Here is a 17,866-nt window from a genome sequence, read left to right on the forward strand (position 1 = left end):
TAATGTCTCGCCCGAGGCCTGGAAACAGCCAAGCCAAGCCAAGCCTCTGTTCTACGAAAGCGGATTGTGCCACGTCATGATCACCCTCACCCTCACTCACCCTCACCCTCACTCACCCTCACTCACCCTCACCCTCACTCACCCTCACCCACACTCACCCTCACCCACACTCACCCTCACTCACCCTCAACCCCTCACCCTCACTCACCCTCAACCCCTCACCCTCACCCTCAAACCTTCACCCTCAACCCCTCACTCACCCTCACCCTCAAACCTTCACCCTCAACCCCTCACTCACCCTCACTCTCACTCACCCTCACTCAGCCTCAACTACTCCCCCTCACCCTCACTCACCCTCAACCCCTCACCCTAACTCACCCTCACCCTCACTCACCCTCAACACCTCACTCGCCCTCACCCTCACTCACCCTCAACCCCTCACCCTCACTCACCCTCACTCACCCTCACTCACCCTCACTCACCCTCACTCTCACTCACCCTCAACCCCTCACCCTCACTCACCCTCAACCCCTCACCCACCCTCACCCTCACCCTCACTCACCCCCAACCCCTCACCCTCACACAGTGCAATAGGTCTCAGACCATTTCAGTTAGAGCTTTTAGAAATGTTTATGGCTTTTTTTTATTTGTAATTCTTTAGCATTGGCTACAGGAAACAAAAATGCTAAACATTTACAAAAAAAACCCATAAACAATTCTAAAAGCACTAACTCTAATGGTGCGAGACCTATTGCATTTCCAATGCTTGTTTCATTTTGTTTATTACAGTTTACTCTATTTTCCCAATTCAATTTGGGATATTTATTGTGTTGCACTTCAAGTTTATTACTGTTTTAGTACTGCATAAATTCTTGACACATTTCCCTAACTTAAGCATTTCTGCTCTGTGCCATAGCTAACAGGAGGCTGGGCTCAGGTTAATTTAGTCACTTAGAGAGTACACCCTGTCACCTCAGCTCTTCCCAACCAGTTAAAACCCATTCGCCTTTTCACTCTGCCCTCTCCTACACCCGTCCCGCACTAAAATCCACTGTTTGTACAAATGTTGGCTTATAATGGTCTAAAACCTCTTTACCCAATTTACCAACAACTTTGAAAAGGTTCACAAACTCTGAAGATCACAAAAATTCATGTTGTTTGATTTGAGACAAACTTCAAACAAACAGTGATTGCAAACACTTTTCTTTGTTGCATGTTTACATTTTGCCAGTGAATTGGACTGTACCGGAGACTCTGAAATAAAATTTCACAGTATCCTAGACTGTTTCAAAACCATCACACTCCTACTAGGAGCTATATTCCTCTATCATAGCTAGTTGATTGCATTATTGATGTGAGTGTGCCAATCTATAAACACATTTATTTTATTTCTGTACTTCCCTGGTATGTTCAAATTCTTGTCTGGAGGACTTCTCTGATGAAACCCGCCTTTTTATGCTGCTCAAGAAACATGAATCATGGATTTACTATTCCAAGATCACTTAACCATTTAAAGAGACCTGACAAGTGGCCTGCTTTCATGCATGAAATCTCTGTACCCTCACTGCTCTCTCACCCCTGACTTCCTTCCCTACCCCTTCTGGGTTCCTCAGCTTTTCGCAGCCCACCCCAAGAGCAATGATCTCTCACCTTGGGACACAACACCCTCACTGGCAAGTTTCCACAACTGTAACTCCTGGTTTGCCATGCTACTCTCCACTCCATGGTTATTTGCTGTTTCACCTTGGGCTCCCCATGTTTACTTCACCATGAGACACTCTCCTCACTGATAATCCACACGCTCATCTTTGTACCATCCTGTGCTCGCATTTGATACCCAGGGCCCCCTGGCTTCTCTTGTGTCCCACTATGTACCTTGGCTTTTCCCCCAGGCACACCACCTGTAAACCAGGGGAATACAGCCTCTACTTCCTTGCTTGCCCAGCATACCTACTCTTTGTCTCTGTCACACTTGACCATCTACCTCTCAAGATCCTTTCATCTATACCTCATGTGTATCATCCCTTCATCTCCAGTATCCCACCTTCATGCTCCACCTCACCTCAGCCATGCTGCTCCCCAGGTTGTAGCTCAGTTCACTGTGAAGCTCCCTCTTAAATTTCAGACCAAACTCGGGATACAACTCAAGGCTCTCGTACAATCCCCTCAGGTGGATGCTCTGCAGGTCGCAGTAGGTCAGCCCCTTCACATCTGCTTGGCTCTTGATCACCTGATCCTTGGAGGAGAGGTCACATCCAATCAGATCTCCCTTCCCTGGTGGATGGAAACCATTGGCATTAACACCTGAAAGAGCGGACTTTAGAGACATGTGAAGAAAATACAGAACCCATGGCTGCCATGGATTCACCATAGTTCTCACAGAGTCACAATAACATCTATTGTGACATCACATACAGCTTCTTGTGACACCACACATTGCTTTCTATGACACCATGTTCTGCTCACCAGGCATCCTACAGTACTTCCCCTGGTATCATATCACTCTCTTTTGCATCTTACACCTTCTTGTAAAATTGTTTCAGCACTACCACAGACACAAATGTCTTCTGATTTGTCACATCACATACAACATAGGGATTGATTTAGAATTTGTCGGTTAAATGCACTTTGTCTGACAAACCCTCAGTCCGCCTAATCTACTCTGAGTTGTCTGAACTGTTTAGCTTCCGACAGCGGTGGCCCCACCAGCTCCTCTCTCAGACAACTTACTCCGATGGCCCAATGGAGTAGGGGGACATTAGAGTAAGGACATCAGGTCATACACTCTCTTTAGAGGGGGTGGTCTGTTTAATTTCTTTATGCCTGTCACTGCCAGGAACAAAACTGGCGACCACAGACAGAAAAAAATAATAACCCCACACCCTGGGAAAAAAACACCTAGAGAGCTCTGTTCATGCCTAGATGTCCTGCCTTGCATGATTGAGCCAGACAGGAGAAACTTGTGGAGGACGCTCCATCCTAAATAGAACAAGGCATCCTACACTGTGACCTGGTGGTCCTCTGGAGAGCTGGCATCTGGGTCAATCACCTCTAACGGCATAGCTAGGGATTCACTGTTAGAGCCCTGGTGGTTTTCCAACTTTAAAAGTGCCCGGAGAACCTTAGCTAGAGCATGAGCCCAACCGTCTTCTGGCAGAGATTCTGTGCTGCCCAACCCAAAAGGATGTGGCACTATGTCCAGAGCTGCCAACTGTGAAATTGGGGAACCAGGTTTGAGTCTGGGTGTTGGCTCAACATTCTGTGATTCAAAGCAAATCCCTTATTATGTATGTATGTATTTGAGCTTATATAGCGCACAGCTACCCGCTGTGGGTTTCCCGGCGCTTGCTTAGGGAACCCGTCCTGGTATTCCCCTGTGAGATAACCCCGGCAGGGTATCCACAAGGTGAAAGCCAGGCATCCCGCTGCGAGGGGCCGTTGTGGAGATTAAGCAAGCTATTGCCCAGAGTCGCAGAGTGTGAACCCGTGAGTCGAGAAGGCACCGGAGCGAGAATGATCGAGTCCGTGGAATTTTTTTTTAGCCCAAGACCCGCCGAGGCGGGGAATTGAACCCTGGTCCAGGGCCGATCTCAGCTTCCGGGTCTGCCGCCTCTAACCCCTGAGCCACACTTCTCCATACCTACCTTATACCCATACCTAAATAAAAACCAAAATAACGTGTCCTTGTGAAATGTAACTGGTGCTCATATAAAACCCTCCAATACCTTTGGGTCGAGTTTGCGCTATATACCTTAAAAAAACACCTTGGTTGTGAATGAGGCTGGTCATGGACTCATACTCTGATTAGATATTTATTGAGTATGGGTTACACCAGGAGCGTGTCCTTGCTCCTACCCTATTTAGTATTTACACAGATAATTGCTTCAAAAGCTTAAATGGTACTCTGATGCATGTCCTCTATGTATGCCAATCATACAGATTTAATACACCTGATTCCAAAGGTTTCCAAGCACAACTAAGATGTACACACTCACATGTATCATGCAATCAGCTCATAGTCAATACAAAGGTAATGATATTTGGTAAAAGGCAACAGGATATTTTCTTGAACCTGACCTTTAAATACATGCTGGCGGAAATGGACTCATCCTTTAACTATACAGGGTATCACGGCGAGACTGGGAGACACGATGTTCATGATGATGACGTTTTAAGCAAGTTTGATATAATGTATGGGCAACACTTGTTGGCTTCTATTACGAAAGTGTATCCAGGGAAAGTAATCCTAGATCAGATCAACCTTGGCTCACAGTTGTAGGGTTTGGAACACTAATATGATCATAGATTGAGCAGGGGGGAAAATGTGGTAACCTTTACTGTCTCTTCTCCTCCTGGCATTGCTACCAGTTTCTTGTTTCACACTAAAATCATCTCTTTTGTTTTGCAAGATCTTTGTGTAAGAACAATTTAGATGCCCTGACAGGATGCGCATTCCTGGAATGACTACACACACCAAGGAATGTTTTACCAGTGATGAAAAATGTGAACAGAGCCCTGACCAAGTTTAAAATTTCACCCGACCTTTTTTTTCAGACTTACCAATAATCCATTTTTTAGATTATCTGTATTGAGGATTTATGCCAACACTTCAATTGCTCTTCATTTACAAGGCCTAAAACCCACAGTAATTATCTACTGATAGGCGCGAAGTGACTCAGCCACATTTAATTTTCCTCCAAAGAAGAAAATGTAGGAAACTTTGCCTGAAAGCAACAACAGAGGTCTTCTCTATACCCTAAAAGAGAGAGGCTACAGAAAAATTCCAAAAGAAACAAGGCTGTGATGTATGTCTTTGGTGGGGTTCATTGGTGACCGTGGCATATTTCAAATTGATGCCCCCCCCCCCCTCTTCACACCTGCAGAAGGTGATGAGGTGCCCCTGAGACTCCCATATCTTACAGATCTTTTTTGACCTTGGGATGCTTTGTGGCTTGAAGTAAGGGCTGCCTTGTCCTCCGCTGCACTTCAGGGCCTGCAGGGGCCTATGTTTCACCCCTGCTAGCGTTGTTTTTCTGAAATTTAGAGGCCTATTTATCAAAAGAATGCATCCTTGCGCCACGCACAAAGGGCAAGAGCAACGTAACTCTCAAGTTAGATTTATCAAGCCACGTAAGGCCACCTTGCGTGGCCCTTTGTGGCCTGATAAATAAAGAGTAAAGAAAAACCAAAGGAAATGATGGACGGAGCGTTGACAATACAAGCACTCACCCCAAGTCAACTGATCTGGGTTTAATCCATCACCGTTCTTTAGCCCACTCTGCCACCCCAGTTCAGACATGGCCATATGCAAATCAGTCTGACCCTGTGCCTCATGGGAACAGTCCAGCCAGAGTAAAGCAATGCAGTTCAAATTGCTGCATTGAGTTACTCTGCTCCAGGGAGGTGTTCCATGGGAGGAGCATGGGTGTTCCCCCACACCACCCGTGGAGTTTGGCACATTCCCACATTTACCATTACTGATATACCTGGGAATGCATCAAAATGCTACGCATCCCATGAGGTGTAACAAGGAGAAATACCTTTATTGTGCCTCGTTTTTCCTCTTTCTAAATGTGCTGCATCTTGTAGTAAGAGGAAAATGCCTCAGGGGATTGAGCACCATCCTGCACAAAAACAATCCTGCTTACAACGCAGGCATGCTTGCCCCATGGTTCCAGACATCTGCATTGGCAGTAGGCAGCACATTGTGTGCCAGCGCTGGGAAATGACAGGAATGTACCGTATATTTTAAGTACGGCCCATTCCTGCTCTTTCCCTATCATGCAGCGCAGCAAGGTGGTTTGCAGCACTGCATGATCATTTGATAAATATGCCGCAAAATGCACTGCACTAATGAAACTTGAACTCTGTCTGACATAGAAGGCACCATACTCCATCTTGTTTGTGAGGTTTACTGCCAACTGTCCTGTGGATAAACTTGTATTTTTAAGTCTCAGTAGAATTATGCTTGAATGTACTTTTCACAGGCAGGACAATGACCTTCATGCGACTATTAAAATGTTGCTTCGGTACAACTGCTCCTGTTCCAGGCTGTCACCTGGCTGTTTTAGCAGAATCACTCATAATGTAAAAATACTTGTTCTAGTGCAGTTCGTGTTCGAAAGGAGCTCCATATGAGAGATTTCCCAAATCTATTTTCTTACAACTGTTTTACTCTGCTTATTCTGATAGGGCTATTTCGTGGGAACCGTGTACAACTGCAGTTACTGTATGAAATCTATTGTTCAGGACCTTATAAAATGTGACCTCTTTTTTGATGTATTGGAAGCCTTTTCATACTGACCCTTGGAGGCAAATCCATGTCAGATTCATCTCCCATTTTATGCTTTGTAATATGCTGGCCAGAACTTTACTGAGTTCCTTGATTGATTCTGTAGTTTGACTGAACTTTGCACTCAGGTTTATTGATCAATTGATTTGGACTATACTAGTCATTTCCTGCATGAAAAAACGTGAAATTAAACCTTTAAGGTTTAAGACTTATGTGTCTGTTATTTTTGTAGGACCAAATAGGTTCTACCTACTTAACTGGGATTGTCATTTGAGACAGGTTCAGCAAGGAGCACCCAAATCCGTAAAAGGGATTAATAGAGCTTCTGGTCCTTCAGTTGCACAAATGAGTAAGGTGGAGCACGCCGTCACCCCTGACTGGGGTGGGGGCCTTCTATTTAAGCTATTGTATAACAGACCACAGTTAACTGAATTAAGGGAAGTTGTCTGGATGACAGGGTGAGTTTGATGGGGAGGAATAACAATACCATTTTTTACGGTCCAGTGTGTTTATGGATATGTCTTTTGAGTGCTGTTAATTTTTCAAAATTTGCGACATTACAATAAATAAACTCTCTGCCTGAGTGGGTTTGTAGCGATGAGCATTTCATAAGTATTGTAAAGTAATATAATGTTTGAAATTGTGGTATTGGTATCTGTGTCTTAGAAAATAATGTTGTAAAGCTTTCCCTCGTACACAATAAATGTTTTGAAAGTGAAGGGTAGTTTTTTCTTCTCTTACCTGTCCATGTGCCTCACAGACCTGGACACAGAACTTGAGACCTGGAGATTATCAGCCACTAGGTAATGGCTTGAGGGTGGGGGCAGGTGGTGGTGGTGATGAGTGTGTGTCCAGCAGGGCCGGCTTTAGGGCAGTGCGACCAGTACAGCCGCACTCGGTGCTGACCTGTGGAGGGGGCGCTGAACACAGGGGGGTGCTATGTTTAGTAATAACCTACGACTGTAGAGAGGAGAGTCACTTTTGCCCAGTAGTAGTGAAAGAATCAGAGAATCAGAGGAGGCGGTCTTGGGGTGTGGGGGGTGTCAAAAATTATTGTTGCATCAGGAGCCACCAACGTTAAAGTCAGTCCTGGAGTCTAGTCCTTGAGCCTTGCAGCCTACTACAACATACCTTCAGATCTTCCAAAAATCATGCAGTGATGCACGCATGAGGGATACAAAAATTGATTTCCCTTGCATAAGGAGTATCAGACCTATATTATGTCAGCATGATGCATCTTTTGCTTAATATATATATATATATATATATATATATATATATATATATATATATATATATATATATATATCCATTTTCACGTCCTCTGAGAACCCACCGGGACACATTCACTGCGGTGCACCACAGGGTCAGAGGTCTCCCTGTATTTTACTATCCACTCCACAAACCGTGATCAAGTCACGTCAATGCACTCCAGTCCGAGATAAAATACCACGATAAGTCAAATGTGGTCCAAGGTTTCTTTATTCCATTTCTTATGGCATGAAATCAGGCATAAGGAACTATGTAGCACGTAAAAGTGGACCAGTTGAAAGCGCGCATTTCTCGTGCTATTTCTGGCTCGCCTCACTAGCCGGGCCCAAGTCGTCTCGGGAATCTCTCTGTTAAGATCCGTTTCCCATTTGACCTTTAATGCCGTCAGTGGCTGCAGGTTCTCCCGGAGCATTCTAGAGTACAGGCACGTTACAGCCTTAGAGGTTCCGGCTGCCATCATGGTGTACTGACAGGCCATGGTCGTCTTTGGTTCCTCGAGTCCCCCCTTCCAGTGCGCCTGTATGGCTCGAGTCACCGCAGCATGCAAAAGGTACCACCCTCTTGGCAGTCCGAACCTCTCCTGCAGCTCCTGAAACTGGAGGAGCACCCCGTCCTCGTAGAGGTCTCCGATAACTTGCATACCCGCGTCTTCCCATCTCTGCAACCGCGACCAATCTCCTCCATGGGGGAGCGCTGTCACCATACCCAGGGGTATCTGGGGCATATGGGTGTTGCACTCCCGCACGTCTCTGGGACCGGTTCCAGCAGAGCCTGAACGTCCGGTCCTCAGGTGACAGATCTCTAAGGGCGATCCTCTGCTGCAATGAGATATAGGCTAGAACGTGCCTTGGCGTACCTCCATCCCTCTCCTCCTCCGGGCCTCGGTACGCCCTCGCCACCTCCTGCGTAAAAATCTGAAGTTGAGCAGCAAGATAGTAAAGCTCAAAATCAGGGACCGCCAGTCCGCCCTCATATTTCGGGCGGGTGAGCGTCGCCAGCGCTACTCTGCATCTGCCCGAGCCCCATAGAAAGGTGGTCAGCTGAGACTTCAATTGGCGAAAGATGGATCTAGGAATCCAGATGGGGAGGGTGCGGAAGTAATATAGAAGCCGCGGCAGGGCAATCATTTTAAACAAAGAGATGCGCCCAGTGACCGAGAGCGGGAGCGTGGCCCAAAAGGCCATGCCGCCCTTCAATGCCCGGATGCATCTGCCCACGTTACCTTCCATCATGTCTGCAGCCGTGTGGTATATATACCCCTAGGTACTTCAGACAGGTGGGCTCCCAGTTGAGCTCAGGTCGGTGGTCTGGCCGTGCTATATCCCGTCGCAAAGGAAACAAGCAAGTCTTAGTCCAGTTGACCTTTAGCCCCGAGAGTTCCCCAAAGCGCTCTAGTACCCTCCAGCGCCTTCGATCCGTCTTCTAGAAATAGCAGGAGGTCATCAGCATACAGGGAGATGAATTGTTGTCCCCCTCTACTATCTATGCCCTAAAAATGTTTACCTGTCCGGGCCTCGGCTGCGAGGGGCTCAATTGCCAGAGCGAATAATAGGGGGGGATAGAGAGCAGCCCTGCCTAGTACCTCGCTCCACCGGATATTGGTGCGAAACGAGGGGTCCTATGCGCACTCTCGCCACTGCCGCTGTATATAGGACTCGCGCCCATCTGATATATCCATCTCCTAAGCCAAAGCGCTCCATGACTCTGTATAGGTATTCCCATTCCAGACTATCAAACGCCTTCTCTATGTCTATTGATAGGACCAGGGGCGTCTCAGCTTCAGTGTATGGACTATCCATCAGGCGTGCAACTCTCCTAATATTTATAGTCTTGTTCCGCGCCGGGATGAAGCCCGATTGGTCTGTGTGGACCAAGTCGGGCATGTGCTGTAGGAGCCTCGCCGCTAGTATAGCACTCAAAATTTTGTAGTCCGTAGTGAGCATGGATAGCGGCCTATATGACGCCGGACTGCTGCTCTCCCTCCCGGGCTTCAGTAGTGGTATCACCAGCGCTTCACGCATAGACTGGGGCAGGCAACCAGCCGTCCTGGCTTCATTATATACCGTTTGGAGTCGCGGCGCTAACAAGTCCAGGTACTTACTGTAGAATTCAATGGGCAACCCATCTAAACCCGGTGTTTTGTTGCGGGCCATCCGTTTAACTGCCCCTCTAATCTCTCCCAATTCTATGTCTCTGCCCAGGTCGTCCGCCTGTTCTTGGTCTAGGTGCGGTAACTGGAGGACCTCAAGGCATCAATGTCTTCCTCCTGCCCCACCAATGCACTCCTATATAGTTCCTCATAGTATCTCTGAAAGCTGTGGAGTATCTCTGTTTGGGAGTACTTTATATGGCCCCCTTCTCCCTCGATGCCAGTATCGGGGAACATCGTTTAGTGGTGTTAGCTAGCCACGCCAGCAGCGTCCCGGCTTTGTCCCCTTCGACATGGGCCCGGAGGGTATATGCTCTGTGGTCAAAGCTGCGGAGGCGCTCCACTTCCACTGCTACTGCCTCTCTAGCCAAGTTGACCTCCTCTTGGAGCTCAGGGTGGCCCGGTTGCGCCTTCTCTGCCTCTCGCAGCTTGGAATCTGCCTTCTGCAGGTCCTCCAATAACACCTTCCTCATGCCCACGTGTTTCCCTATGCACTGACCCCTAACCACCACCTTAAAGGCGTTCCATTCCGTCGCTCTGGAGGCCGTGGACCCCTCATTTTCGGCGAAGTATTGGGTTATTCCCTCCTCTAGTTCCGCATGAAACAATGAGTCTTCCAATGTCTCAGGCCGCAGCTTCCAAGTCGGGACGCGCGGTGTCTCAGTTACCCAGTCTAAATTAAACAGCATGGGGTTATGGTCCGAAATTGTCCTGGTTAGGTACTCGGTACTTGTCACAGTCTGCATTACCGCTTGAGAGCACAGAATTGAATCAATCCGAACATGGAGGTCATGCAGGCTTGAGAAGTACGAGTAGTCGCGCTCAGTCAGGTGATGTGCACGCCAAGCATCCGTCAAACCCCACTTCTCTTGCCAATCCAGTCTACCCTTCGTGAGGCGGTGTACGGGAGAGTCCCTCCGTGGTGGGTGGGATCGGTCTAGTGTTGTATCCGCTATTGAATTGAAGTCTCCCCCAATCAGGATAGGGCCCGCTAAAAAGTGTGCCAGTGTCCCTGACAGTCCCGTTAAGAAGGTCAGCTGGTCAGTGTTCGGTGCATATATGCTACACAACACTATGTCCCTGCCCTCCACTGCCACATATCTGCCCTCCGGGTCCACTGTGTGCCTGGTCGCCTGAAACGGGGTGCCCGCCCTTACCCATATCAGAGCCCCTCTGGCGAATGCCGAGTAAGTGGTGTTGAATACCTGACCCCTCCATCTTCTCTGTAGTGCAACTCTGCGGACCAGATAGGCGTGCACTTTGTGTCTTCTCGTCATCGTATGCAGCCCCCGCACATTCCAGGTTATACATCGCAATGCATTTGCACTAGCCATTGTCTCATAGTGCACGTCGTAGCAGTACATTAGCTTCCGTTTCAGCCTGAGTGGTGGCACCCCCCCACTTATCCCTCCCTCCCTCCCAACAGTAAATTTAAGCATTTGCTTCAAAAGAACCTCCCCAACATTGACCCTCCCTCCACTCCCCAGAACAGGACCCAATAGCAACCCATCAGCCCCCGTCCAAACCACCCTCATTCAACTTAGCACCAGTCTATCCTGCAGCAGTCACTGCCGTAGCCTTAAGGGCTGTTAGGGGTAGGCTCCGGACCAACGGGCGGCTGCGCCAACTGTAACCCGCGCCCTTAGGATCCCTGATAATAGGTGTGCGGCTATCGAATTCTCAACCACTGCCAAAGGTAAGCCCGTCTGCGCCCGTCCGCGCCTGGACCGCGCCCAGTGCCAGACCCCCTGGCCCCCACAAACCGTACTCCTCCCGCATAACGTTTGACGCCGCCACCCTCCTAGCCCTTAACCCCGGACGCACACCTCACTGCTACGAAGCTGCCCCGGGACGTACCCACGGTTCCTTCGCCTGCCACTCCTGCAAATTTACCAGCATCAAGACCCATACCAAATCCACTAACCCCAAAAACAGCTCCGACTCCAACCACCTGAAGTGCATCCTGCTGAACACACGCTCAGTCCACAGACACGCCACCGAACTCTGGGATCTACTCGACACTACATCACCGGACGTCGCCTTCCTTACTGAAACATGGATGAACGCTTCATCAACACCCGACATCGCCATAGCCATCCCAGACAATTACAAGATCATCCGAAAAGACCGCACCAACCAATCAGGAGGAGGCATCGCCATCGTCCATAAGAACACCATCAAAATCACGACCAGCTCCGACGATAACCTCACAACCGCCGAACACCTCCATTTCCAGATCCACACCGACCCCAGGACCACACTCAGAGGCACCCTCATCTACAGGCCTCCAGGAACCCGTAAACAATTCAGCGAAGACATCACTGACTTGATCAGCCCACATGCCCTCGCCTCTGAGAACTACATTCTACTAGGAGACATCAACTTCCACCTGGAAAAGAAAAACGACAGCAACACCACCACCCTCCTTGACAACCTGGCCAATCTCGGCCTCAAACAACTTGTGGACACCCCCACCCATGTAGCCGGACACACGCTCGACCCAATCTGCACCTCCAGCAAACACATCTCCTTCGATCGCACCACAGCTCTCCATTGGACGGACCACAGTTGTGTTCACTTCAGCTACAAAACCACCTCAGCCCACAACCCCCCACAACCTATTCCCAGAAGAAAATGGAACAAAATCACCACCGACCAACTCCTCACATCGCTCAACCAAAACCCACCCGCCCTCTCATCGGACCCAAACCAAGCTACCATCAAATTCAAACAATGGATCACTCACAGCGCTGACGAATTAGCACCCTTGAAAAACCATCACACCACACAAGACAGCAAAAAGGCCCCCTGGTTCAATGATGACCTTAAGAAATCCAAGAAGCTATGCCGCACTCTCGAGAAAACCTGGAGAAAAAACCCAACCACCGACAACATGACCACCTTCAAGGCAGCCACCCGCAAACACCACCAGCTGATTCGATCCTCCAAGAAATCAGCATTCAAGAACCGACTCGACAACAACGCCCACAACAGCAAGGAACTATTCAACATCGTCAAAGAATTCACCAACCCCACCACAGCCTCAAACGACATCACTCCCTCCCAAGACCTCTGCGATTCGTTATCCTCCTTCTTCTACAACAAAATTGCTGACATACATAACAGCTTCGAAAACAGTTCCAACGAACTATCCTCACCACCCCCCTCAGAACCAAAACCGCCCTCTAACAACCTCAGCGCCTGGAACCCAATCACCACTGAAGACACCATCCGCCTAATGAATTCCATCCACTCTAGCTCGCCAACCGACCCATGTCCCCACCACATCTTCAACAATGCAGACTCCATCATCGCCCCCCATCTCCGTGATGTCATCAACTGCTCCTTCAACTCTGCTACCTTCCCAGAAAGCTGGAAACATGCCGAAGTCAGCGCCCTCCTGAAGAAACCCACAGCAGACCCCTCTGAACTTAAAAACTACCGCCCCATATCCCTCCTCCCATTCCCGGCCAAAGTCATCGAGAAAGCCGTCAATAGCCAACACGCCGCCTTCCTCAAATCCAACAACTCCCTCGATCCCTCACAGTCCGGCTTTCGAGCCAAACACAGCACCGAAACCGCCCTCATCGCAGCAACAGACGACATCCGAACACTACTGGACAACGGAGAAACAGTGGCCCTCATTCTACTCTACCTCTCCGCCGCCTTCGACACTGTCTGTCACAGCACCCTCACACAACGCCTCAGTAACATCGGCATAAAAGGAAAAGCCTTACACTGGATCATTTCGTTCCTTGCCGGGAGAACTCAGAGAGTCCAACTTCCCCCATTCAAATCAGAGGCCACCGAAGTAATCTGCGGTGTACCACAAGGATCATCACTCAGTCCCACCCTCTTCAACGTTTACATGAGTCCACTCGCTTCCATCTCGCGTCAACACAACCTTAACATCATCTCCTACGCTGACGACACCCAGCTGATCCTTTCCCTCACCAAAGACCCCAACACCGCCAAAACCAACCTTCACGAAGGCATGAAAGAAGTAGCTGTATGGATGAAAAACAGCCGCCTAAAACTTAACTCCGACAAAACGGAAGTGCTCATCCTAGGATCATCACCCTCTGCCTGGGACGACTCATGGTGGCCTTCGGATCTGGGTCCTGCACCCATACCCACAGACCACGCACGTAACCTAGGCTTCATCCTAGACTCCTCCCTCTCGATGACCAGACAAGTCAACGCCGTCTCATCCTCCTGCTTCAACGTACTTCGTATGCTCAAAAAAATCTTCCATTGGATCACCACCGAGACAAGAAAGACCGTCACCCACGCACTGGTCACGAGTCGGCTAGACTACGGAAACACCCTCTACTCCGGAATCACAGCCAAATTACAGAAAAAACTCCAACGCATCCAAAACGCATCGGCAAGACTCATTTTGGACATCCCTCGCCAAGATCACATTACCAGCCACCTGAAAGACCTCCACTGGCTTCCCGTCAACAAGAGAATAACATTCCGTCTCCTCACCCACGCGCACAAGGCCCTCTACGAACTAGGGCCCGAATGCCTCAACACTCGACTATCCTTCTATACACCCACCCGCCAACTAAGATCCTCCAATCAAGGCCTCGCCGCAGTTCCACGTATCCAAAGATCCACCATGGGAGGTAGATCCTTTTCCTACTTGGCGGCCAAAACCTGGAACTCACTCCCCACTCACCTCCGCCTTACACAGAACCACATCTCCTTCAGAAAAGAACTCAAAACCTGGCTATTCGATAAATAATGAACCCCCTCCCCAAGCGCCTTGAGACCCTCTGGGTGTGTAGTGCGCTATATAAATCCTTGAACTTGAACAATGCCGGACAATCAATGACAAGAAAAAGGTCCAAAGTCTCACGTGTCAGGCATCCAGTACTTTGTCTGCTGAATTCGGTGTCACCTTCGGGCCCTTGGCGCCTTGTGTCTCCGATACATCTGTTTCTGACCCCGTGTTATTCCCCTCTGAGTCTGTTCCTCGTTTCGATACTGGCGGGCTAGCACCCGATAGTTCTACCACTGCTTGCAGTGCCGCCTTCCGTTCCCCCGCTGTTTGTAAAGCCGATGGCGCTCGGGATTCCCGTCTCTTCTTGCAGAGTCTTTGCGATTTCCGTACCTGCGTCGCTCTCAACAACTCCTTTTCCTGCTGACGCGTGCCGTCAGTTCCCGCTTTATAAGTTTCAAACCACGTCTAGGCTTCCTCCGGTGTGTGGAAGAATCGGGTCGTGCCATCCAGTTCGACTCGCAATCTGGCCGGGAAGAGCAGAGAATACCGTATTCCCTCATCCCTGAGCGCGCGTTTCACCGATAGGAAAGAGGCCCTCGACCGCTGCGTTTCGTAGGTGTAGTCCGGGAACATGGTGACCTTACTATTGTCTACTTGGTACGGGCCATCCACTCTCGCTTTTTGCAGCAGCAAGTCCCTGTCTTTGTAGTGGAGTAGCCTTGCTATGACCGGCCTAGGTGGTTGGCCCGGTTTAGGAGGGCTGGCCGGAACTCGATGTGCGCGCTCAAGCGTGAAGAAAGGGGTCAGGCCTTCCGGGGCCACTGTCGTCTTGAGCCAGGAGTCCAGGTAGCCTATCATATCACTCCCTTCAATTTTTTCTGGAAGGCCGACCAGTTGGATGTTATTACGTCTGCTTCTATTTTCAGCATCCTCTGCTCTCTTCTCTAACGTTTGTATTCAGGCAATGGCATCCTCCATCTTCCCCTTCAGATCTACTTGAATGGGGGTCAGCTCCTGCAGCATCACTTCATTCTGTTTGACTCTGTCCGCTAACTTGGCATGGTCTGCTCGGAGTAGCCCGAGCCCGGATGCCACCTGCGCGATGTCTCTTTGCAAGGCGTCTTTTGTGGCTGTTATGGCGTCTAATATGCGGTCCTGTAGCTGCTGGAGGTCTGCGGGCCCGACACGCCAGGGTCCTGCGTCTCTGCTGTCGAGGTGCCATCCGCCTTCCCCTTAGGCTTCCCCATGCTTCGGACCTCCTCGCGATTCTTGTGGACTCCTTATGTAGCACCTAGTGGCCCAAATTCGACCGCGTCGGAGGGGAGGGGGTGGTCCGTGTGCCAGTGTCACGCCTTCTCCGGTTTTCCCAGGGGTTCGTCTACTGTACCGGCCCAATGGTTCGTTGTGCCCTCGAGACGGCGGTCTCCGTAAGCCTCTCAGTTTTAATTCCCACTCTCCACTCGGGGACTTTCGGTGGTAGGCCAGTGATTTTAACCCTCTCGCTTCATGTCCGAATATGCCTTAGCAGCGTTATATGGGTCGGGCATCAGGCCTTGTCCCTCTGTGTACCCAATGGCAGGACCTGGCGCTATGCTGGGGCGTCCTCCAGGGGACCAGATCACAGAAGGGCGGCGTTATGAGAATGCACCCAACTTTTCCGAATTGCCTTCCGGCTGCCCGGGTCCCCCAATATGATCTTCCCGGTGTTCTTGTACACCTACTCCGAATTTCAAGCACCCACTAGGAGCCTAGGAGTGTCTTGGGTAACACGGGCTCCACTCTGTATTTTTTAGGTACTAGGGTAGCCTCAGCTGGCCTCGCTCTCGTCCCCCGACCTGCCGAGCATCAAGCGATCCCAGTCAGATCTTGGCCCAGGTCAGGCGCACTCCAGGCCGTCAGCGTACTGCCCCCGCAATCCCGCAGTCGGCGCTCCGCTCAGCCCCGCGTCAGCGGCCTCTGTGTTGTGCCGACGCCCCTTTCTCCGCCGTCCAGTCCTGTAGTAGCGCTCTCACTTGCGGCCACCTGGTACCTGATTTCCCGTCTCCGCTCGTCCTGCTAGGGCGCTGCTCCGTCTTCGCCAGCCATCTCTGGGTCGCGCTCCTCAGTCCACCGCAGGACGCAGTCCCTCTCGCTCCGTCTCGCTGTCTGGCGCCAGATGCCACTCCGGATCCACACCCTCAGGCTCGGCACCGGGCCGGTCGCTTCACTCGCCCTCTCCGCTGCTACTTGTGAACGCACCTGTCTTGCGGTGCTTATATTTCCTGCAACCGGGCCTCAGCGGATCTCCACTCGTTCCCTTAAGTCTCCGCTGCCGATGTCCGATCAGCTCGGAGGCGCCATCTTGGGCTCCGTCGGTCGGAGGTCACTCTGCTTGCTCTCTGTCGCCCAGGCGGGTCACGGTGCGGTTTCACCGGTGTCCGACCACGTAGCTACAGTCCTGGTCCCTGTCTCTGCTGTGCGACCCTGTTTTCGTTCGGTGTGCCGCACTGCAGTCAGGATAACAGAGGGATCAGGCGCGGAGGTCCGAGCTCACGCCGCCATACCCGTCGGCAGTCAAGCCTTAGTCCCTGTTGATGTATGGCGTCAGGTGCATGATCAGGACCATATTCAAGAGTTAGGCGGAACATGGGATCAGATAAAAGATTGGGATAAGGAACGTAAGCCTGGTGATAAACCGAAACCCGAACTATTGGCGTTACCTGGCCGTAATATTACTTACATGCATTCCTTAATTCCGCCTCGTAAGGTGGATTGGGATAAATTGACAGCATGTAAGCAGAAGAAAGATGAAAGCGTTTCTGATTTCTTCACTAGATTTGAAGGCGTATTCATTGATTTTAGTGGACAGGATTTATCATTGGAAGGCGGTATACGATTATTTGTTAATCGTTTTGTGACCAATTTGTTACCGGAAGTCTCTGCACGGCTACAAGCAGCTGAAAGTACCTGGACCACTTCAATGCCCTCGGTTATATTTAGTATGGCCCAATATTAGGAACATAGAGAAAATGAGAGTAAGGATAAGACGGAAAAGAAAACGAAAGATCTTAAGACACGGGTGTTGTTGCAACAAGTTGTTGGAGGACGAGGCAGAGAGAGAGGCGGTAAAGGGTTCGTCCCAACGGGGGGCGGGAACCGGACGAGGCGGAGGGCCTGCTGTTGTTTTGGGAATAAACCAATGCGCTTATTGTAAGGAGGAAAGACATTGGCGATTTCAGTGTCCCTTGTTGCTGGCTCAGAATGGGGCTATAAGAGGTGGAGGAAGAGGTCGAGGTGGTGTGGATTGCAGTGATATGCGACGAGAGGAGGCGACACACGTTGGATTAGAAAATAATTATTTAGATAATCTGAGAGGTAGGCAGTATTATAATGAGGACTGTGCGATGGATGCAACCAAAGGGTATGCCTATACATAGGTCAGCCA

The 17,866-nt window shown here is 50.0% G+C and overlaps 1 protein-coding gene across 2 annotated transcripts in view; it reads right to left on the reverse strand.

Annotated features, from left to right (window-relative positions):
* The window catches only part of KCNH3 (potassium voltage-gated channel subfamily H member 3), a 454,232-nt gene that overhangs the window by 95,948 nt on the left and 340,418 nt on the right, over nucleotides 1-17,866 (reverse strand). For both annotated transcript variants that reach the window (XM_086964034.1, XM_086964026.1), the window contains exon 11: nucleotides 2,063-2,274. In XM_086964034.1, coding sequence (XP_086820160.1) covers nucleotides 2,063-2,274 — 212 coding nt within the window. The remainder of the gene's footprint in view (nucleotides 1-2,062; nucleotides 2,275-17,866) is intronic.

Source organism: Lissotriton vulgaris, chromosome 1_1 (genome assembly GCF_964263255.1).
Source record: "Lissotriton vulgaris chromosome 1_1, aLisVul1.2, whole genome shotgun sequence".
Lineage (NCBI taxonomy): Eukaryota > Metazoa > Chordata > Amphibia > Caudata > Salamandridae > Lissotriton > Lissotriton vulgaris.